Source organism: Artemia sp. Qi Xiang Cuo, chromosome 14 (genome assembly GCF_049724085.1).
Source record: "Artemia sp. Qi Xiang Cuo chromosome 14, ASM4972408v1, whole genome shotgun sequence".
In the NCBI taxonomy this organism is placed as follows: domain Eukaryota; kingdom Metazoa; phylum Arthropoda; class Branchiopoda; order Anostraca; family Artemiidae; genus Artemia; species Artemia sp. Qi Xiang Cuo.
Window position 1 is genome coordinate 44781217 of NC_142807.1, and position 23533 is coordinate 44804749.

The window sequence follows — 23533 nt, forward strand, 5'->3', positions numbered from 1 at the left end:
TTTTTCAAAGATATTTGAATTAAAAAGTTTTTTACTTCAAATGAGCATTTCAATGATATTTGAAGCAATTAAAAAGTTCATGGTAATGAACTGAATAGTATGAGCGATTCGTCTCAATCTGAGCCAAAACTCTAAAAAAACGGAATTTTGATACCAATAGATGTATCAAAAGAATTATATTTTTATGCTGATTTTAAATACGTAAATTTCATCAAGTTCAGTTATACCCATCAAAAGTTACGAGCCTGAGAAAATCTGCCTTATTTTCGAAAAAAGGGAAAAACACCCCCTAAAATTAATAGAATCTTCAAGAAAATCACACCATCAGATTCAGCGTATCAGAGAACCAAACTGTAGAGGATAAAAGCTCCTAACTGAGAAAACGAGGAATTTTGTATTTTTTGTCAGAAGAAAGATTACGGACGCGTGTTTATTTGTTGTTTTTCTTTCTAACAGTTCGTGGTAACGAACTGTATAGTAAGAGCGACTCGTTTCAATAGTAGAAAAAACTCTAAAAACAGGATTTTGATACCAATAGATACATCAAAATAATTGGATCTGTACGCTAATTTTAAATATGTAAGCTTCATCAAGTTTAGTATTACCCATCAAACTTTACGAGCCTGAGAAAATTTGCCTTATTTTCGAAAAAGGTATAATAAAGAACGAATTCTTGCCTATACTAAATTGTAATATTTATAGTAAAGAACGACATCTAGCCCATGTTAACTGAAAAGTAAATAAGGATTATATAATTTTCATCAGTAGCCTATCATAGCTGTAGAGATGGCTGAAACCTAATAAAGAACAAACCATGGCACACATTAGACTTGATTAGCTGCCCGATCTGGGTTGCAGCGGTAGCTATCAACCTAATAAGAGACGATCACTTCCAATGTTAAGAAATATAAAAACCCATAACTGCTAAGAAAAGATTCAGATCAAAACAAAAAGTACACTATTAGAACCGCCTTGTCCAAAACTTCTATATAGCAAACTTACCGTCCTTTGGCTTGAATAACAAAGAAAATATTTTGGCCTGAAAATCAGGAAAATTGACTTTAACCACGTTATTCTCCACCAACGGGATCTTTTTTCTTTCTTCTTTTCCACAGGTAGCTTGGCACTGGAACATCGTAGAGAGTTGTTCAGTGGCTCATTTTAAAGGAAATTAATTGGGTTAAAAACCTTTTGTAAATAAAACAAATTTATATTTAAAACAGGATAAATTTTTCCACTAAAAACTGTATTTTTGATGTCTTTTCATACTGGCGTCTTTTCAAAGATATTTGATTTTTGAAGCAATCAATCAGTTCGTGGTAAAGTTGTATTTAAACTTTATATTGAATAGATAGCTTGGCACTGGAACATCCTAGAGAGTTGTTCAATGGCTCATTTTAAAGGAAATTAATAACATTCAAGGACGTATCCAGAGGGTTTAGTGGGCTTGAGCCCCCCTCCCCCGAAATGTTGGTCCGACTCATAATAGCGAATATAAAATTAATATAACAAAATTGACTTTAACCGCGTTATTCTCCACAAACGGTATCTTTTTTTTCTTTCTTCTTTTCCACAGATAGCTTGGCATTAGAACATCGTAGAGAGTTGTTCAATGGGTCATTTTAAAGGAAATTAATTGGGTTTAGAACCTTTTGTAACTAAAACAAATTATTTTTAAACAGGATAATTTTTTCCACTAAAATTACAGTAAAGAACGAACTTCCAGCCCATAGTAACTAAAATAAGATTATAATTACATCATGTCAAAAATTGATCAATGATGTCATATTCGTAGGTTGTATCCAAGTCGTCTCTTACTATTCCAATTAAGAAAAATCCTATATTTCAATTCGTACTATCAATAACTAGCCGAGTAGCTAGCAATCTAGCAAGAGACGATCACGTCCAAAATTATAGTTAATGATATAGTAATAATATGGTTTTATTTATAGCTGATTTATAGTAAAGAACGACATCTAGCCCATGCTAACTGAAAAGTAAATAAGGATTATATAATTTTCATCAGTACCATAGCTGTAGAGATGGCTGAAACCAAATAAAGAACAAACCATGTCACACATTAGACTTAATTAACTGCCCGATCCGGGTTGCAGCGGTAGCTAGCAACCTAGTAAGAGACGATCATGTCCAATGTTAAGAAATATAAAAACCAATAACTGCTAAAAAAAAGGATTCAGATCAAAACAAGAAGTACATTATTATAACCGCCTTGTCCAAAACTTATATATAGAAAACTTACCGTCCTTTGGCTTGAATAACAAAGAAAATATTTTGACTTGAAAATCAGGAAAATTGACTTTAACCACGATATTCTCCACCAACGGCATCTTTTTTTCTTTCTTCTTTTTCCACAGATAGCTTGGCACTGGAACATCGTAGAGAGTAGTTCAATGGCTCATTTTAAAGGGAATTAATTGGGTTAAAAACATTTTGTAAATAAAACAAATTATTTTTAAAACAGGATAAATTTTTCCACTAAGAACTGTATTTTTGATGTCTTTTCATACTGCTGTCTTTCCAAAGATATTTGATTTTTGAAGCAATCAAGCAGTTCGTGGTAAAGTTGTATTTAAACTTTATTTTACATAGATAGCTTGGCACTGGAACATCGTAGAGAGTTGTTCAATGGCTCATTTTAAAGAAAATTAATAACATTCAAGGACTTATCCAGATGGTTTAGTGGGTTTCAAAACCCCCTCCCCCGAAATTTTTGTCCGACTCATAATAACGAATATAAAATGAATATAACAAAATTGACTTTAACCACGTTATTCTCCACAAACGGTATCTTTTTTTCTTTCTTCTTTTCCACAGATAGCTTGGCACTAGAACATCGTAGAGAGTTGTTCAATGGCTCACTTTAAAGTACATTAATTGGGTTAAAAACCTTTTGTAACTAAAACAAATCATTTTTAAACAGGATAATTTTTTCACTAAAATTACAGTAAAGAACGAACTTCCAGCCCATATTAACTAGAAAAAGATTATAATTTCATCATGTCAAAGAATAATCAATGATGTCATATTCGTAGGTTGTAGCCAGGTCGTCTCTTACTATTCCAATAGAAAATATATTGGCTTGAAAATCAAGAAAATTGACTTTAACCACATTATTCTTCACAAACGGCATATTTTTTTCTTTCTTCTTTTCCTCCGATAGCTTGGCACTGGAACATCGTAAAGAATTGTTCAACGGCTCATTTTAAAGGAAATCTCTAGATCTAGTGCCATTTGTACTTAATATTTTTAAAATAGAATCAATTTTTTACGAAGAACTAAATTTTTTATGTACAATGTTAATCAATGACGTCATAGTCGTTGGATGTAGTTAGTACATAATAACTACCCGACGTGAGATTTAATATGTATTTCCAGACAGTAAAATTCAATTTTTCTATATATCTTATTTTTCAGTTTAGAATCGCTAAAGTTATTATGTAAACTGCAAAAATATTTATGATATATGAGCAATAATTTTAATCTTTTCATTCAAACGAACAAAATACCTGAAAATTTAATAATTAGTTTTTTTTTGCTTATTGGTACTTGATACGAGAAAATTATAATAGGATAATTAAGAACGTAATAAGATGCCTTCTAAGCGAGTTATACGTAATTTAAAAAAACAGTACTACACAAAAAACAGAGATAGCATCTTGAAAAGAGTAAAGCAAAGGTATTCAACCGACAAGGCGTATCGAGATGCAAAAATTGATAGTGACAAACAGCATTGTTATAATGATTAAGTTTATAGACATGCAAAAATTGAGACAGCCAAACTAAAGAGCAAGGAAAGGTATGATAATGATAAAGATTACCGAAACCAACATAAGAAAAAAGTTGCTAATAGAATAATAGGTAGATACTGGGGTGACAAAAGCTATAATGAAAAAATTAAAACCTCTGCGAGGTTGTACCGAAGAACGCATAAGGACAAAGGGAAAAATTACATTCAGAAATACAAGAAGATGGCAAAATAGTACATAAAGGCTCGATCATCGAATAAAGCTGAAACTAAGTAAAGGACAATTATGCCTCCATATATCCACAGTGATGTCTAAAAATACCTTAAAATTTAAAAATTAGTTTTATTTTTGATTAGGGTCTAACTACCCGACGTGGGATTTAATATGTATTTCCAGACCAAAAAATTAGATTTTTTTATGTATCTTATTATTCAGTTTAGAATCGCTAAAATTATTATGTAAACTGCAAAAATATCTATGACATCTGAGCAATAATTTTAATCTTTTCATTCAAACTAAAAAAATACCTGAAAATTTAAAAATTAGTTTTATTTTTATAATAAGGAACGACCTCTTGCCTATACTAAATTTTATATGCCACTTAATCCGGGTTGCGGCGGTAGCTAGCAGCCTAGTAAGATTTTATTTAAGAGTCTTCACATGATATATTTTGTCGTTTTGTGCAATATATGCACTGTGGTTGCAAAATATGGTACTTTTCCTTGTTTTCTTGGATTCTAATCCCCAATAAGATTGACCTTTAATGTTATAAACTTTAAGATAGCGTAAACATAACATTTGAAATATGATATTTGCCGATTCATTGCATATCCTTGAACGCGTTTTGCATCTAATCTTTTGTATAACGTTAAACATTCAAGAGAATTTATCATAAAAATAAAGGAATTAAGTAATTGCATGTTTAGTAAATGAAAAGATTTTCCGGATTTTATTATTCAGTCATGATTCATTCCCCGAACGAGTAACACCTTAGGCGCTCCGTGCCTGCGGTAGTTTTGGCTGAAGAGTGAAATAGCTTGTGAGATTAATGTTTTGAATTGATGAAAGAAAATTTTTTGGTGTGTGATTATTGCTTTGAACTGAAGAATTGCATGGAGTAAAAGAGGATTGGATTTTAGTCATTATAAAGAGAGCCTTTGATTACCGACGTTGGAAATGGTGTTTGCCGTGCCAAACGGCTAAAAGCACTGCACGCTAGCAACATCGTGGATAAACAATCGTTTCCGGCTGAGGTAAGACTATTTGTCCATTTTTTAATTGCTGCTTATTCATGGGGCGAAATAAAAGAAACCGTAAAGAAGTCTCATTCGAAGAGGATCAAAATGATTATTCGTCATCTTCACCTAAGAATGGAGAGACTTTGTCAATTTCGACGCTGGCTCGGAGCTTTTCTGAAATTCTAACTATAGTGAAAGACAATGGAAAAAAGCTTGACGGTATCACGGACCAGTTCAAATCTCTGGAAACCCGGGTCAAATCGCTTGAGGAAGCGCTATCTGGCCAATCGCAGCAATTTTCGACAATCCAGACCCATGTGGCGGCTACTGAGAATGAAATAATAAATATAAAATCACATATTAGTGTTGTTACAGCTGAGTCAGTGTTTCTCCGTGAAGAAAATAATCAGTTGAAAAATCGGTTAATGCATTGCGAGTATAGAATGAATGAGAAAAATATAGTGGTTTGGAATGTACCTTGCGATGATAAAGAGGAAGCTAAAGCGATTTTCAAAACTGTTTGTGAAGAAGGACTAGGTGTAAACGAGACCCCAGATTTTGCTGTTACAGAAGTAAAAAAATAGCGTATATATTTTAAAGTTACTGTTCGGTCTAAATAATAAAAAAAAACGATTTTGAAACAGTGTAAAAAACTGAAAGGAAAAACTGTTTGTAGTCGTAAAGATATTTATCTTAGTGATGATGCTCCGACAGCAGTGAGAGATGTTAGAAAACGGCTGCTTGAAAAAAGGTTAAATCTCGTTGATTGTGTTATTCAAGCACTGGTAACAAAACCGGTTCCACCTCTCCTTTGTTTTGATCGGCCAAATGGCCTGCGTGTTTCTTTCTCTGTGAATGACGTGATTTCTGAATTGTCAGTGCCGATAAATCCTCGAGGTGGGCCTATGCAATGCTAGGAGGGTTGTCATATTTATATTAATTATTTTAGTTTAATATGGTTTTGAGTTATTATTTTGTTGTGTTTTTTACTTCTTTGTTTTTTTTGTGATAGCATATTGGTATGAAGTAATGTTGTCTCGTGTTTTTTTTATCTTCTTTTTTTAAAAAGATGTTGTGGATGGAATAATGTAAAAAAAACAAAATGAGAAAAAGTATTAATGGTGTATAATGTATAGCGCGGTGCGGAGCGTACCGGGTTGTGATTGGAGTTCTTATGGATTGGTCTTGGCTTTCAGTGATACTAGGCCTGGAAACAGTAGTAGTGTTTTTTGGTTTTTATGAAGATATTTATGTTTCTTTTTTTTTTTTGCTGGTCTTTTGGGGCATGGTGTGGTTTCTCTTAACGTGGGATTAATATTTGATAATGGATAGAGATAATCGTGAAATTCCATCATCAAGGTTAAAAGAATTTGAGCGGAATTCTCTTTCATTTCAGTCAATTTTTCAAACTATTATAGCTGGTGATGATGATGATACTTCTAGTAATTTTGATATCCCAAAAAATCAATATATATTTATGAATGAGCTGGTAAGAAAAAAATGTAAATACAAGTAGGATGTCGTTTTGGAATTGCCGGGGTTGGAGGACTGCGCAGGATGTGATTGAAACTTTTTTGTCGGATTCAGATACAGATATATTAGGCTTATGTGAAACTTTTTTAGATGATTTTTCAATTGAAAATATACATGTAAAAGATTACCAATTTTTTCACATCGGTCGGAAAAGACAAAAACAAGGGGGTCTAGGTGTTTTGATTAAAAATTGCATACCAGCACGTATAAGGATTGATTTTTTGCCAATGAATATTGAAATGATTTTTGAATCTTGTGTAGTTGAATGCTCTTTTCCAAATAATCGGAGGTTTTTAATTGCAGTTATTTACCGTACTCCGTCATCCAGCCAGATGGAATTTAAAAATCATTTTGAAAGTATGTTGGATAAATTAGCTAGTCTTAATACTCCTTATTTAGTTATGGGTGATTTTAATATTGGTTTAATGAAACTCCTATCTGCAGATCAGAATAGAATAGATAGAAATATTTTGCAGTTTTTGGAGGGCCCACTATCTTATGGACTAAACCCCGTATGTTTTGTGCCCTCTAGAATAGCTGATACATCATTTTCACTTATTGATAATATTTTTTCACCTTATAGTGCTGTTAATACATTTGTTATTCCTGATGATTCATCTCACCACTGTATAATTATGTCTGATTTTCTTATAAATTTTCCGCATAATAAAAAAAATCAAACCAAGCGTAGAGATTTTTCACATAAAAATGTATTAAGGTTAAAAGAAGGGCTTGGTGATGTTGATTGGAGTCCTGTAATTGATGAGAAGGATCCGAACCAATCATTAGATAAATTTTATTATATTATGAATTAAAAGCTTGATCTTTTTTGCCCATATAAGAGCCCGAGAGGAAAGAAACTTACCCCAAAAAAACCTTGGATAAATGAATCACTTTTGAGATCTATTAATGAGAAAAATCGTTTATATAAAATTAGAATAAAATATCCCACGGAAATAAATATCACGCGTTTTAAAAATTATAAGAATATGCTGGTAAGGATCCTTAGAGTAAGTGAAAGACTTTATTATGAAAAATCCTTTCGAAATTCAGATTCCCCTAGAAAAACTTGGAGTTTGATTAAAGATAAAATTGGAAGAAATAAAAAGTTGTTACACCCTGAAGTGTTATTTGATATTAATGGTAAAGAATTTAGAGGACCACAAGCTGTTGCTAAGAAGTTTAGTGAATATTTTGCTAGTATTGGATCATCTGTTGTTTCAGGAGAAGTTGACCTTTCTTCCCCAAGGTCGCATAAAAAATATCTACCGCCCACTCAAGATACGAGCATATTTATGGCCCCGGTTACTTTTGCAGAATTTCAAAAGGTCATTAAGAATTTAAAAAATGGTAATTCATTGGGATATGATGAACTTTCAACTAATTTGCTAAAAAATATTGCAGGTGTAATTTTTGAACCATTGCTTCATATTTTAAATTTATGTATTTTCTCAGGTACATTTCCTAAAAGATGGAAAATTGCTCGTGTAATACCATTGCATAAAAAAGGAAATAAATCTGATACAAATAATTATCGTCCTATTGCAATTTTATCACCATTGTCTAAAGTATTGGAAAAAATTTTAAAAGGAAGGATTACTAATTATCTAGATAAAATAAATTTTTTTACCAAATATCAGTTTGGATTTAGGGCAGGCCATTCGACGGAACAAGCAGTTGCAGCTCTTGTATTAGAAATAAATGACTGCTTAGATAGTAATTATCATGTATCTACTGTTTTTTATGATGTTAAAAAAGCATTTGACACTTTAAACCATGAAATTCTTTTTGATAAAATGGAAAATTCCGGTATAAGAGGGAAAGGACTAGATATAATAAGATCATACCTTTATGGACGTAAAATCGTGGTAGATGTTGATGGTCATTTGTCTAGTTTAAATGATCTTGAAGATATTGGTGTCCCACAAGGATCGGTATTAGGTCCGCTTTTATTTTTGATGTATATTAATGATCTTCCACGATGTTTGCAGGGAAATAATGGTCTTCCAATTTTATTTGCAGATGACACAGCTGTTTCTGTTAAAGCGAAGGATTCATCTACATTAATTCAAAATTTGTTTAACACTGTTAGTTCAGTTAATCGATGGTTTGTTTCTAATTATTTAGTACCGAATTTTAAGAAGACTGAATTTATGGTTTTTGGTCATTCAAAACGTGCTACTAAAAAAATTTCATGTCAGGAGCTTCAAGTTGGTGAGCATAAAATACGTAGAGTTCAATCATATCGTTATTTAGGAGTTTTTATTGATCCCCTTTTGTCATTTCAAACTCATATTGATCATTTAAGGGTGAAACTTTCGCAAAATATTGGGTCTATGTATCGTTTGCAACATGTTTTTCCATTTTCAATTTTAAAAATAATTTATCATTCTTTGATTGCTCCTTATTTAAATTATTGCACAATTATTTATTTAAATACTTTTTGGACGCATATAAAACCCCTACAGATCCTTCAAAATAAAGCAGTGAGAATACTTGGAAATTTTTTAAATCGTCCATCAAAACTTAGAGATGCATCGGAAACTGAAACATTATTTCTTTTCTTGAATTTATTAGATCTGAAACATATAAGAGAACTTAATATATCAATATGGCATTTTAAAATACATGATCCTAGTAGTTATTTTTATGAAAAATCTCTGTTGATTCTGCCCCCTCCTTCGGCTCTTAGGTGTTCTGGAACATATCGAATTCCCTTTGTTAATTGTGAAAGATCTAGATTTTCAATTAGATACCAAATACCATTTATTTCAAATAAATATAGGCTGAAAGATAGAATTCAAATTGAGTCATTTCGGCAAATATCAGTTCTAAGGAAGAAAATATTAAAATTATGTATTGACCTGTGATGGTGGAATAGAATTTTTTATTATTATTATTATTATTTTTTTTTGTTTATATTTGTTACCCATGTTGGGATAGCCTTCCATGCCCCACTTGTCCAGCGTTTGTTTTCTTTATGTTTGTTATGTTTTTTTCTTTAACCAGGTTTTTTTTTCTCTTTCTCTCTTTTGTTATGATGAGGAAATTTTTTTTTTTTTTTTTTTTTTTTTTTTTTTTTTTTTTTATTATTATTAATACCCAATTTTACGAGCTTTGCTCTCTGTTGGGGGTATATATTTTTTGTTATGTTGATTTAATCAAATAAACAGTTCTTCTTCTTCTTCTTCTTCTTATTAAAACTGGACCTTCAATGCTAGGGTCGGTTTTATATGAGGTCTAAAATTGAAGTAACAGATTGTTAATATTGGGAGTCAAAAGTATTAAGATTTTTGTAAGCACTTTGCTAATTCTGGTACCATAGGAAAACGAGTAAATGAAATAGATAGCATGAATGTATATCCCTATATGTGATGCAGAGCAACCTTGGATAGCCAATTTTTTTTACCTCGTTCTTATTTCATAATTCCTTTAAACGAGCCCTCCATGAACAGCTCTCTATGATGTTTCACTTCCCCGGTAGCTGCGGAGGTTAATAAAACGGAAACGAAAAAAGATGCATTCGATGCAGAATATCATGGTTGCAGCCACTTTTCTTGTTTTTCAAGCAAATAGGATTTCCTTCTTGTTCAAGCTAAGGGACGGTAAGTTTCCTATATAGGAGTTTCAGACAAGGCGGTTTTTAAAGTGTACTTCTTGTTTTGATGTGACACTGTTTATAGGAGTGATGGGATATTTTAATTTTCACTATTGCACCTGATTGTCTCTCGCTAGGTATCTAGCTGCCGCTGCAACCCTGATATGGTTCATATTGCTGTGTGCTTAAGTTTGTTCTTTACTGGAACAATCTTTCTTTATTGTTTTTTATAATGTAAAAATACTATTTTGATCTTCGTATGCAAGATGATGTTAATACATTTGCTACTCCAATGTTATACAAAAATGTAGTTTTTCATAAGAAATTGATTCTATTTAAAAATTATTTTTTGTTAATTACAAAAAATTAAATATATTAATGAATATATGTTAAATATAAAAATTAAATAATTTAAATACATTCATTTACTTTAAGATGATCCATTAAACAGCTGTCTGTGATTTTCCAGTGCCCCGCTAGCTGCAGAGGAAAAACAGAAAAAAAGATGCCGTCGATGCAGAATATCGGGCTGCAGCTTTTTTCTTGTTTTTCAGGGCAATTGATTTTCTTCGTTATTCAAGCCAAGGAGCTGTGAGTTTCTTATGCAGGGGTTGTGGACAAGGCAATTCTCATAGTCTATTTTTTGTTTCATTTGACTCTATTTTTAGGAGTAATTATGGGCTTTAGTATTTCTTAGTAAGGGACGTAAACGTTCTTTACTAGGTTGCTGGCTACCGCTGCAACCTGGATTAGTTCAACTTCCCCAAAAACTTTCCTCAGATTTTCACTTCAATGCCCTCAGCCTGGTTATTAATTAGGCTGATGCTACAGCTGAAAAATGATTTGAACTTCGTTCTTTACTAAAATTTGGGTTTCGATCTGAATCTATTCTTAGGAGTTATTGGCTATTTTACTTTTTACTAGGGTACGTGATCGTCTCTTACTAGGCTGCTAGCTACCACTGCAACCCGCATTAATGGTAATATATAAATGTGCCAGTGTTTAGTTCTATATGCAAACATAAAAATGTTCAATTCTATGTGTAAATATCCCAGTGTTTAGCCATATGTATATGTACCAATGTTCAGTTCTATTTGTAAATCTCTTACTAGGTTGCTAACTACCTCTGCAACCCGGATATACCAGTATTCAGTCCTATATGTAAATTACATAATCCCTGTTTATAGTGAACTGTACCGATCCTTTATATAACCTGATTACCAACAGGAAAAAGCCTACTGCTTTTTCATCTTTGGAATAGCAAGAGCCGAACCTCAAAGAATCAGGTAGCCTACTAAGTCCAATATATGCAATGGTTTGTTCTTCTAATAATCGTATTTTAATATAACTACGGCTGCAACCTGGATATCTTTTCAATGTAAAGTTTTACCCATAAAATGACGTATTGAGTTTATCAAATCGAAAAAAACTTATTTTAAAATATATAGGCATCTTTCTAGTTTGAATTAAAAAAATTTAAATTGTTGCCGAGACACCATAAATATTTTTACAGTTTACATAATAGCTTTAGCGATTCTTAACTGAAAACTAGAATAAAATAAAATTATTTTGAATTTCTTTTTTACCTATGAAAATATAGCACAAAGTTATAAGGATCCTCACATTAGGAGTTAAGCCAAAAAAAATTGGTTCGAGGAGACAATTATAACTTTGAGCTGAGAGAAAGAATAAAATTATTTTATTTAAAATTTTCAGGAATCATTCTAGTTTCAATTGACAAATCAGATTTTTTTTTTTTTTTTTAGACCCCAAAAAATTACTGCATTTTATACAAATATATATACATGATTTTTATAATGTTAAAAATCCTATTTTGATCTTTGTAGGCAATATGTTATTTATAACATTTTTTACGCAAGTGTTATACGAGAATGCAGTTAGCTGCATAGGTAAAAAAAAACCAGAAAGAACAAAAGATGCCGTCGATGCAAAATATCGTGCTTGCAGGTACTTTTCTTGTTTTTCAAGCCAATGGATTTTCCTCGTTATCAAACAGTTCGTGGTAACGAACTGTAAGTAAGGAGCGACCCAAGTCAATGGTAACCGAAACTCTAAAAAACGAAATTTTGGTACCAATAGATACATCAAAAGAATCAGATTTTAATTCTGATTTCAAATATATAAGTTTCATCAAGTTTAATCTTACCCATCAAAAGTTATGCGCCTGAGAAAATTTGGCTGATTTTTGAAAAAAGGGGGAAAGACCCCCTAAAAGTAATAGAAACTTAATGAAATTCACACCATCATATTCAGCGTATCAGAGAACCCTACGGTAGAGGATTCAAGCTCCTATCTACAAAAATGTGGAATTTTACATTTTTTGCCAGAAGAAAAATCACGGGTGCGTGTTTATTTGTTGTTTTTTTGTTTTTTTTCCCAGGGGTAATCGTATTGACCCAGTGGTCCTAGAATATCGTAAGAGGGCTCATTGGAACGGAAATTAAAAGTTCTAGTGCCCCTTTTAAGTGACCAAAAAAAATGGAGGGCAACTAGGCCCCCTCCCACGCTCATTTTTTTCTCAAAGTCACCCAATTAAAACTTTGAGACAGCAATTTTGTTCAGCATAGTCGAAAATCTAATAAATATGTCTTTTACGATGACTTAATCCCCCACAGTTCCCACGGGAAGGGCTGCAAGTTATGAACTTTGCCCATTGCTTACATATTGTATTGGTTATTGGGAAGTATACAGACATTTTCAGGAATAATTTTTTTCTGGGGGGGGGCTGGAGGAGGGGGATGATTGGGAGAACCGTTCAGTGGAGGATGTCTTTTTGTGTTAAGGGACATTTCTATGAAGGGGGCACCGGATTTCCAAGAATTATTTAAAAAACCATCAGAAATTAAATAAAAAAAAACAAGTTTTTTCAACTGAAAGTAAGAAGCAACATTAGAACTTAAAACGAACAGAAATTATTACGTATATGAGGGGGTTCTCCCCCAAGTCAATACCTCGCTCTTTACGCTACAGTTTTTTTTAGTGCTTTCAAAAGAGCTATCTATTCTAATTAAACGGCCTTTTTGATTCAGGGGTTTGTGAATTAAAAAAATTTTTAACTTTTAACCTAAAGAGCGTGGTATTGACTAAGGGGAGAACCCCATCATATACATAATAACATATACGTAATAAAAAAAAAACAATAAAAAAAACAAGCGATACGGCTCAATAGTAATCGAAACTTTTAAAAACGGAACTTTGATGTCAATAAATGTATCAAAAGAATGGGCATATAATGCTGATTCTAAATATATAAATTTTTATTAAGTTTAGTATTACTCATCAAAGGCTACGAGCCTGAGAATATTTACCTGATTTTTTAAAGAGGGGGGGAAACATCCCCTAAAAGTGAAAAATTTTTAATGAAAATCACACCGTCAGATTCAGCGTATCAGAGAACCCTATAACATAGGTTTCAAGCTCATATCTGCAAAAATCTGCAACTTTGTATTTTTTGCCAGAAGAAAAATATACGAATATAGAAGTTTGTTAAGTAAGTTAATTTGTAAATTACGTCAGAACCAAATTTAGAGACAGCCATTTAGCAAAAGAAAAGTAAAATTTTTATACAAATTTTGTTTACTTATTCAATGACGGCGAGCCAAAATAAAAGCTGCATAAACTAAAAAACGATCAGAAATTAAATAAAAAAAACGTTTTTTAAACTGAAAGTAAGGAGCGACATTAAAACTTAAAACGAACAGAAATTATTCCGTATGTGAAAGGGGATGTCCGCTCCTCAACGCCTCGCTCTTTACGCTAAAGTTTGACTCTGTCTCACAACTTTATTTTTTTAAACAAAAAAAAACTGTAGCGTAAAGAGCGAGGCGTTGAGGAGCGGACAACCCCTTTCATATACGGAATAGTTTCTGTTCGTTTTAAGTTTTAATATCGCTCCTTACTTTCAGTTTAAAAAACTTGTTTTTTATTTATTTAATTCAATCCAAGGAGCCGTATGTTTCTTATTTAAGGGTTTCGGACAAGGCGATTCTAATAGTGTACTTTGTATTTCGATCTGACTCTATTTTTAGGAGTTTAGGCCAATTAAATTTTTTACTATGGGACGTGATATTTTCTTACTAAGTTGCTAGGTATCGCAGTTTTTAATAGAAATATCTCAAATTTGTATCCAATCTCATTAGAATTATGGGGGGGGGTAGCAGTAAAGGGCACGGGAGAGATTTCAACTAGGGCTTGAGATTGATGGAGAATGCCTAGCAAACGGTTCTTAGGACCATTTCTATTTTAACTAGCGTGGGAACAATGGCTAATTTACATAATTCCTGACCATCAGGGTGGTTACGTTGACCCTGGAGACAAACTCATTAGGCCTTTTAAAATATTTAATAAAAATATCTCAAAGTTTGTATCCAATCTCATTAGAATTATGGGGGGGGTAGCAGCAAAGGGCACGGGAGAGATTTCAGAGAGCAAAGGGCACGGGAGAGTTAAAAGAGGGATTATTCGATCGTAAATTTTTGGATTTAGTAACATTTTTAAATGAATATCCTAGTAAAGAGCAATTGTTTCAAAAAATAACCTTATGTTTTCTACGATACCACATTCATACAGTTTGGTATCACAATATCGAAAAAAAACTTGGTAAGATATGAAAGTCGAGCTAAACAAGTAGCTGGCAAAACAAGACCTGTATGATAAAAACAAGGATACTGCCGAACTGAGTGTAAAACAGCTAAGACAGGATGAGAAGGTGGTAGCTCTCAATCAACGTCATAAGCTTTAAAGAAGATATACTCACAGCGAGAGTATCGGAGCTCTACAGTCATGTCTCCTTCAGCAATAGTTGATAGGAAGTATGAAAATGGTGGAACTTATTGACTTAAAAATTTTCATGTCAGCATCGCTGCACAGAAAAGACAAATACAGACATGATGAAGACTATCGACTTAAGATTATTAAGTCAGCATTGCTCAACAGAAATAGAAATGCATTACCATCGTTGTTTATACTGGCATTAACTTCAACTCGGGTCATTATTGCCTCTGCAGGCGAACGTTGGAAGGTAAATAACAGGGCCGTTTTTTCACTCATCAATGTGCTAAGATCTTACATCTTTTGTCAGAAAACGCTTAAAAGTGAGATCTTTGAACTGTGATCTTACATCTTTTGTCGTTTTTATGCAAAAGTCTTTCATCATTCTGCTCTGATCAGTGGTTGACAACAACGATGAGTATATCATCAAAGTTCTCTCATCATTGTTCTATATGGCAGAAAAATGGCGTTTTTCGCACTTTTCGCTAACATTAGTGAGTTGTAAGATCTTAGAACAAATGTTAGTTAAAAAAAAACATAATCTTTGCAGAAAGATGCAAGATCTTAGATGTAAGATCTTAGTGCTAAAAAAACGGCCCTAATGTGTTTGCAACGATTCAGATAATAACTTTCTGTTTCGATTTTGATCTCAATTCTAGCTTGATTATAACAAGAAATAAGTCTTTGGGTTTAAAAATTTCTCAAAAAAGGGGAATATTTTCACAACTATGTTCTTTCTGTAGGGAATTGAATGTTTCCTAGCTAATCTTTAACTATTAATTAATTTCCGATGTATTCGATCGCTTATTCACTTGTTACTAAGAGAAATTATATGCCAGAAAAATTGTGCTGATTTGCAAGAAATTTATGCTACAAATCCAAAACGCTTCCAACCAATTTAAAAGTATTGACCTGTACAATTTAACAGCAAGCGATGGGGAAATTTCCCCCACCACAGAAATCCCCCCCCCATAAAAGAAGTATGTATATTTCCTAAAAAAATAGTGTATGTATTTTTGTAATGTTGTATGCAATAGTTCCTTTCCCAAGGCACTATTGGGGGCCATTTCATTCCCAGAAACACAGTTATTGAAGCTTTCTAGCATACTGAATCCAATACCTATCTCAGATTTTGATTGAATGTCTTTGGGAGAAAAGAAGGTATAGAAAGGGGGCTAGTTGCCCTCCAATCTTTTTGGTCGCTTAAAAAGGGAACTAGAAATTTTGATTTCCGATCGTTTGGGCCCTCTATCGATATTCCTGGTCCTCGATACGATCACCCCTAGAAAAAAATAAACAAGTGTCCATGGTCTTTTTTCTGGCAAAAAAAAAAAAATAAATAAAAAAACACCACGAATTATAGATAGCAGCTTAAAATAGCTAATAGCTACAACTGATATTTACCTGATCAGCTACCTGATATTTTGAATCTCGTGGTGTTATTTTCATTGAATTCGCTTGGGTTTGTGGGGGAGTTTTTCCCCTTTCCTGAAAATCATACAAATTTTTCATAGGGTCGTAACTTTTCACGGATAACATTAAACTTATTTTTTTTGTTATGTATATTTTGAATCATTACAATCAGACATTTCTCTTGATGTAATAATTTTTTACTAAGATTGTTTTTTTCAGACTCTCAGTTACTATTAGGCTAAGCCGCTTCTTACTTACAGTTTGTTCAATAGTTGTAAGTTGAATGGCAGCGTCCAACTTTTTCAATTTTTCTGCATAAGAAATTTGCAGTGTACCTAAGATTTTGGACAAAATTAGAATGTTTAGTTGAACATTTTCAGGAGGATCGGATATTAAAATGCACTCTTTTTGAGACATCTGCCCCCCTGCTTTTGCCTACGCCATATTTAGTCTTATGAAAGATGAAGCAAATCTGTTCAGTTAAAAGAAACTTTAAAATAAATGTCAGGAACATTTTCTATAATAAGAAGAGGTATCGCCCCGCAGCACCGTAATTCAAGCTCATTTTAAATGAAGGGAGAATATTTACCTGAAGGCTAAAGGTCGTAGACATTAAGACAATTTTGGCATTGAAATACACTCTTTTAGATATCAGCCCCCCAGCCTACAAAATGGCCCACCATTCCTTCTTCATTATACTTGATGCTCAATTACACATCACTAAATGTAATTTCATGAAACATAGAGTGAATCAACTTAGTTAAATCAAGGATTAAGATAAATAACCATACTAGCCTAACCATTTGTCTTGTATGGACTACGTGACTTTTCAAGAACGAATGTGAAACCATGTGGTATGCAACTTGGAAGCTCAATATATTGTTTTTGACACTTTTAAATTGGCGGTCTTAGAATTTTCAGTCGGTAGCAACTTGGTCCTCTATGAGGCAAAATCGTAGCTGCGGTGCAACAAAATCGCAGAAAACTCTACTTTTCGGGGCACAGCTTTTTTGTCACTGAAGAGGGCACGAGAACTTTAATGTTCCGTTCCAATGAGCCCTCTATCGACTTTCTAGGACCATCGGTTCGATACGATCACTCCTGGGGAAAAAAAAGAAGAAACAAACACGCATCTGCGATGTTTCTTCCGGGAAAACATCCAAAATTGCACACTTTTGTAGATAGGAGCTTGAAACCTCTACAATAGGGTTTTTTGATATGCTAAATTTAATATAATAAACTCACTTAAATAGTTGGGGGAATTTTCCCACTTTTTCTAAAATCTGAAAAATTTTGTCAGGTTCGTAGCTTTTGATGGGTAATATTAAGCTAAACAAATTTTGTATACTTGGAATCAATATAAAAAGCCAGTTCTTTTGATGTATCAATTACTATCAATTTTCTAAGGGTTTGGTTATTATTGGTCCGAGTTGCTCCTTACTTACAGTTTGTTACCACGAACTGCTTGAGTATTGAAGGTCCAGTTTTAATACCAGTCAGGAAAAGATCCTAGTCTTATGCTTTTTGGAAGGATAACGAGTAGTTGTTTGGGAGGATAACATTGGAAAACATGCTACTACTGTTTTTTTTTCTTTTTTGATAAGTTTTTTGAAAGACTTCGTTATTTTTGCATTGATATTACCAACGTCTTTTCATTTATCCAAGATGTAATTTACTGATTTGCTTACTTTTTTTTCTTTAATGTTTCATTAAATGTTGAACATTATTAATAAGATCTAATATAAAGCCTTTTCAAAGAATTGCAGTGATTCCGCAAATATTACTTATTTCAAATTTGACATTTAAGATATTCGAAGCTTAGAACTTTAAAGGTTAATCATGTTGGGGATCTGATTCCAAGACAACAAGGAAAAGTCAGATGTCTTGGAACAATTGCCCATACAATGCTCAAAACCATAAAATATGTCATGTTCCGGCTCCTAAAAGAAATGGCCTCAGCAATAATTCTTATAAGGGAATAAAGGGTAAAATTATGTCTTCCTTAGCTAGGAAATTAACTATGGCTTAAGCTCTTACAAAGATAATTTTCATAAATTTTTTGCGTTAGATTGCTTGAAAAAGGACCCCCCCCCCATCTAAATGAGTTGGAAACTCCTCTCAATGTACAACCGTAGACACACAAAAAGGATTATCACAATGTTGAAAACTTTGGAAAACAGAGTAAATATCCTATCAAATTGTATTCTAGAAGATTAGCTCCATGAGCCTGAAGAATCCTAACGTGCCAATTGCAGCCCAATCTGGTGACGTTGAAGGAAGGCTAATATTGTTAGGGTAGCTCACTGTATATAAATTATATACAGTACAATCACGACTCAGTAATATTTGGCTGCTACAGTCTTAGCGCGTATGAAAGCTCCGCCCATATCCTTGCCCATCAACAATTCAGTGTATATTACCCTGGAACGCGTATTTTGGCAAAAAGTTTCTCAAAATGCCGTTGAAAAAACTCAAGACTTCGAAACCTACTTGTAATTTCTAAGAACATTTAATAATAACATTACAGTACTAATTACCGATTTTTATATATGTATTGGAACCAATTAATTTAAAATTAGAATCTTTAAAATTTAGTGTTACAAAGGTGAAGCCAAGTTTTGCGTTCAAGAAAAATCTGACTTGTCTACCCGTGAAACAATCTAATATCGCTTATGTTTCTACGTTCTCCGGAGCACTTGCATCTTGGTCCGGCTTTGTATAATGGTTGAGATAGGGAATGATTGTACTGTCTAAATGTATATACAGGGGGATAGATCTTCCGGCTTGAGCCTATTGAGAAACAAAATAGTTTGAAAGGTTTGAAATGTATCTGTATTTAAATAAAGTTTGCAACAAAGTGCATTATCGTCTCTATGACCTATGACCTATCATTATCTATGACCAGAGGAAGTCAAATATCAGTTAATATTCACAACAGCTTAATGTTAATACAGCATCGTTTTATCACCGTATGTTTTTAAAGGTCTATGAGCCTAAATGCACACAGTTCCAACCCCGGGGGTTGAAGGGAGGGGTCAAAGAAGTTTTCCTGAAAGGAGGGGCCAAAAGACTAAAAAGTTAGTTTTTGCGCTTAGTTTTTGTTGTTTTTTTTTCCTAGGAGGCTGTTGTCCTTAGACAATAAGCACGGATACCCCCTTCCTGTTTTCAAATGTGCAAGAGACTGTTTCAAACCTGCATCTAAACTCAGCATTAAGCTTAGCATTTTCTTGCAGAGTGATAAAATCCTCAGAGGAAAGTAAAGAAGCCAAAAGTAAGGAAGAAGTTGTGTGGGAGCTGAGCGAGAAAGGCCCTCAAACTCTCTGGTATCGTGCACAAGTTACATTAGCATCCGATTCGCCATTCAAGGTAATCCCATCCGCATAAAGTAGGCCCAGGTTAAACAAGGAAAATATTAGTAGATTAAGAAGGTTAGTTATCTTTAAGGTGGAAGACCGGTAAATTTTTCGCAGTTCATATTATTGACTTACAAATAAAGAGAACATACCAATCGATGCCTTTTTTATGCTCTTTACGAATATAATAATCACTTCTATCGGAAATTCAAATTTAGCCCCCACCCTTAATGTGCAAATATACACCCTGAATTGGAATATACCATGGATTGTCGACGGCAAAGTTTCGAATCGCAAAATTTAGCGCTATTTTTGTCGACGGCATTCGAAAAACTTGAAACGGTAGGAAAACGTTTTATATTTGAGTTGCCTAATAAATGAGGTTTGAATTGTTATAAATAAGTATCTTGGAATATGTTACTCTTGAACAACTTATTTATAACTAGTTATATCTTTTTAACCACTTTTCAATAACTTAACCAGTGTTGATAACTTTTTTGTGTGGTGACAAATCAGGGTATATTTTTGGACATTAGGGAGGGGGGGGTGGGAAAACTAGAATTTCCGATAGAAGCGATTATTTTTTCGCAAGGAGCATAAAAAAGGGTTTGACTGGTATGTTCACTTTATTCATGAGTCAATAATATGAACTGCGAAAAATTTGCCCGAAGACTTACTGGGGAGATAATTCTGCTCTTGTTACCCCCATCCCTATATTTTAAAGTACCTGCATGTTTCCTAGGATCTGATCGTAGCGAACCAAGAACTAGGGGCAGTAGAATATTAGAAAGGAATTTATTCGAATAAACATTTTAAAGTTCTAGTGCCCTTTTTAAGCAACAAAACATATTTCACCGCAGCAGAAGTGACTATTTTTGCTATTTTTGGCGCAAAGTAACAATTTTGACCTGAGGAGTCATCTGTGGAGTGAATATTTTAAGATCAAAAATTGATTTGAAACTTTCAAAATGCTATTTATATAGCCTCAACGTAAAAAGGAATATAATATGTAATGGCGATGTTTTCATTCTAAAAAATTGGCAAAATAAATATAGAAGAGGAGGAATTTTGTGCTGGAGCTCCCATTGTTTAGGGGGATATATTTGGATCGATTACTCAATATGGGTGCTGCGAGACGACAGCCCCACTCTTACTAAATGAACATTCCAACTGTAACATAAAATGATACGTGCTTATGCTCACCTGCACAGATGGGAGGGTGAATGTACCATAAGATCAAGATCTGTCCAAAGAACTCTCCTTAAAAATACTCAAGAATTATGAAAAATTGGGAAATACTGCATTACGTTGGTTATTTTCTCCTATTTAGCATTAGTTTCAATTTGCCACAGACTTTGCCTTGACATACAAATAAAAAGCAATTTTTTTGGGGGGGGGGGGGGATTTTAAGCGTCCTTTTAAGCAGTAGAAATTTATGAAGTTACTGCAAAGTGACGACTTACGCCGTTTTGTGACACAAAGTATGAATTAGGGCCTAAAGAGGGTCACCTATCGAGTAAACATTCCAAGATTAAAAATTCTTTGGAACTGCTGAAATGCTGTTTATATAGCCTCTAAGTATAAAAGGCCTTAATACAATGTCATGGTGTTTTCGTCCTTAAACAAATTGTTAAGATAAATATAGAAGAGGGAGGGGTTTCCTTTGGAGTCTCCAATTATTTGGGGAGATAGATTTGGACTGGATGCTCAATATGGGTTCAGTACGATGACAGCCCACTTTTAATGCAGGCAAAAGTTTAAGTATAAAACAATACTTTTATATGTTTATCTGCATAGGTGGGATGGTAGACGCCCCGTTGTAGCAATATTTGTCTAAAGAATTCCACTTTAAGAAAATGAATATTTTGACCGACAATTCCCTTTTGGTTTTTCATTCCTGACACACCACCCCATCCTCCCAATAAAAATATGGAAAGGCAGATAGTCTTAGGACGATTTTTATTGTTGAAGAGTGGTCTCTTAATATAGCATATAAGAGAACTATTTTAACAGGCCTCGTCCGATAAATAGGGCTTGTTTAATGTATTAAGTTACAAGATGAATTCAAACAAATCAAATTAAGATTAGCCAGATTGTATTTCATTATGATTAATTTTTAATTGTTAACTTCAACGAAGACCAACAGTTAAATTGTTCATATTTTACAGATCCTTTGCACTTTCAGGTAATAGTAGAGTCTGTTGTTGGACAACCTGGTCTTTCTGACATTGCAATTGATACTATAAGATTTACTCCAGGCTCCTGCCCAAGTAAGTACTTTTAAAGCTAGTCTCCTTTTGCAGGAATATAGTAGATGCGTCAGAAATGGAGCCTTTCGGAATGTATCTCTTTAAAAATTAGTCCACAACTGCTTACTTTACAGTGGGTTTACCCAAATATTATCTACTTTATGAATCGTGGAACCTCTGAAATTTAAATTCAGGAGTTTGAGGATTTCAGAGGCTTGAGGGAAGTTAAAAATTCCCTAATATTTTACATTTTGTTTGTTTTTATAATGGAAAGACAGTGTTGGCTTTGTCGTTATTTATGTCTAGCTTATTGGGAGCAGTTGACCTATGACATCTTTTATTCTATTAATTTAGGCAGAAATCCCACTAATATAATTAATCAACAGAAATTCTTAGAATCCTGCAGAAATATTATCCCCAAGTCTTTAAGATACAGATTACACTTAAACACCTGGAATGTGGAACAATTCGCTTATTCATTATATTTAAAACATTAATTCACTTTATTATAGACAAAAACAAAAAAGACACGTCATTTCTTTGGAAAGAAAATCTTTGCAAAAGTGCTTATTTGAAAATATGTCCACGATTTTTTGTCAGGTTACCAGGTTATAGAGGAATTTGTTTCGTCCTTATTTCTGCTTATCAAAGGAACGACTTAATAAAAAATTGGAAAATCTGAAGGATGGATCTTTAAGGAGTAACCGTACCGATACTCCGAGATTCACTCCTGGACCCGCTATTGTTAATCTTTCTTCTTTCTTTTTTAATGTTTCTTTTGTTTGATCCTCTGAAATTGAACTGAAACTTATCGTAAATTTGAATATACAGTAAAAAAATTTCAAGTATTCACTGAAATAATTATTTCCAGAGTTCATTGTAATAGCCTCCATTCTATTGGAGGTCCCAGAGACTTCTTGCCGTCCGTTTCTAAGCTAGCTTAAGCGCTTCCTGTAGGCTTGAGAAGATGCTTTAGTCCCCTTCCTCCCTTAATGATTTAAAGAATACTTATTTAAATAATATTTAATGCTTTCAATGACTCAAAGGATATAAAAACTGCAGCTTGGAACGTTACAAAGTTAAAAATAACTATCGTATTGATATTTTGACTGACGAAATTATACGGTTCGAACTGGACTTATTAGGAGTTTCAGAAACTCATATCCCAGTGGTAAAAGGACCGTGCCTGGCTGTGTTGGCATCAGGTTGTTTGCTGCTGCAGTGAGTTGCTAGTAGTAGCAGTAGAGCTCCCTAGATTTTGAAATATGCCTTTTCTTGGTATTTTTACTGAAAATGGCTGTTTGGTACTCTCCTCGAAAAACTTGAATAAAAATTGGAATTACCACTCCTCTATTTTTTTAAAAATATATAATTTGCCCCCCCTAATTTCCGAATTTACGCCACTCGTTGCTTCACTAAAAAAGCCTTACTGTTAGCCCCATTTAGTCAAGTAGGAAAAAAGTCTAGCCGGTCATTTGAATCAAGTCATGGAGTCAGACCTTTAGATTAGTTTCAGAAACTCATATCCCAGGGGTAGGAGGACTGTGCCTAGCTGAGTTGGCATCACGCGGTTTGGTACTGCAGTGAGTTG

At 33.4% G+C, this 23533-nt stretch overlaps 1 protein-coding gene across 1 annotated transcript in view; it reads left to right on the forward strand.

Moving 5' to 3' along the window:
• Positions 1–23533, forward strand: part of LOC148944511 (uncharacterized) — a 154810-nt gene that overhangs the window by 112579 nt on the left and 18698 nt on the right. Inside the window, exons 7-8 of the mRNA XM_089099947.1 lie at positions 19574–19706; positions 21879–21963. Coding sequence (XP_088956073.1) covers positions 19574–19706; positions 21879–21963 — 218 coding nt within the window. The remainder of the gene's footprint in view (positions 1–19573; positions 19707–21878; positions 21964–23533) is intronic.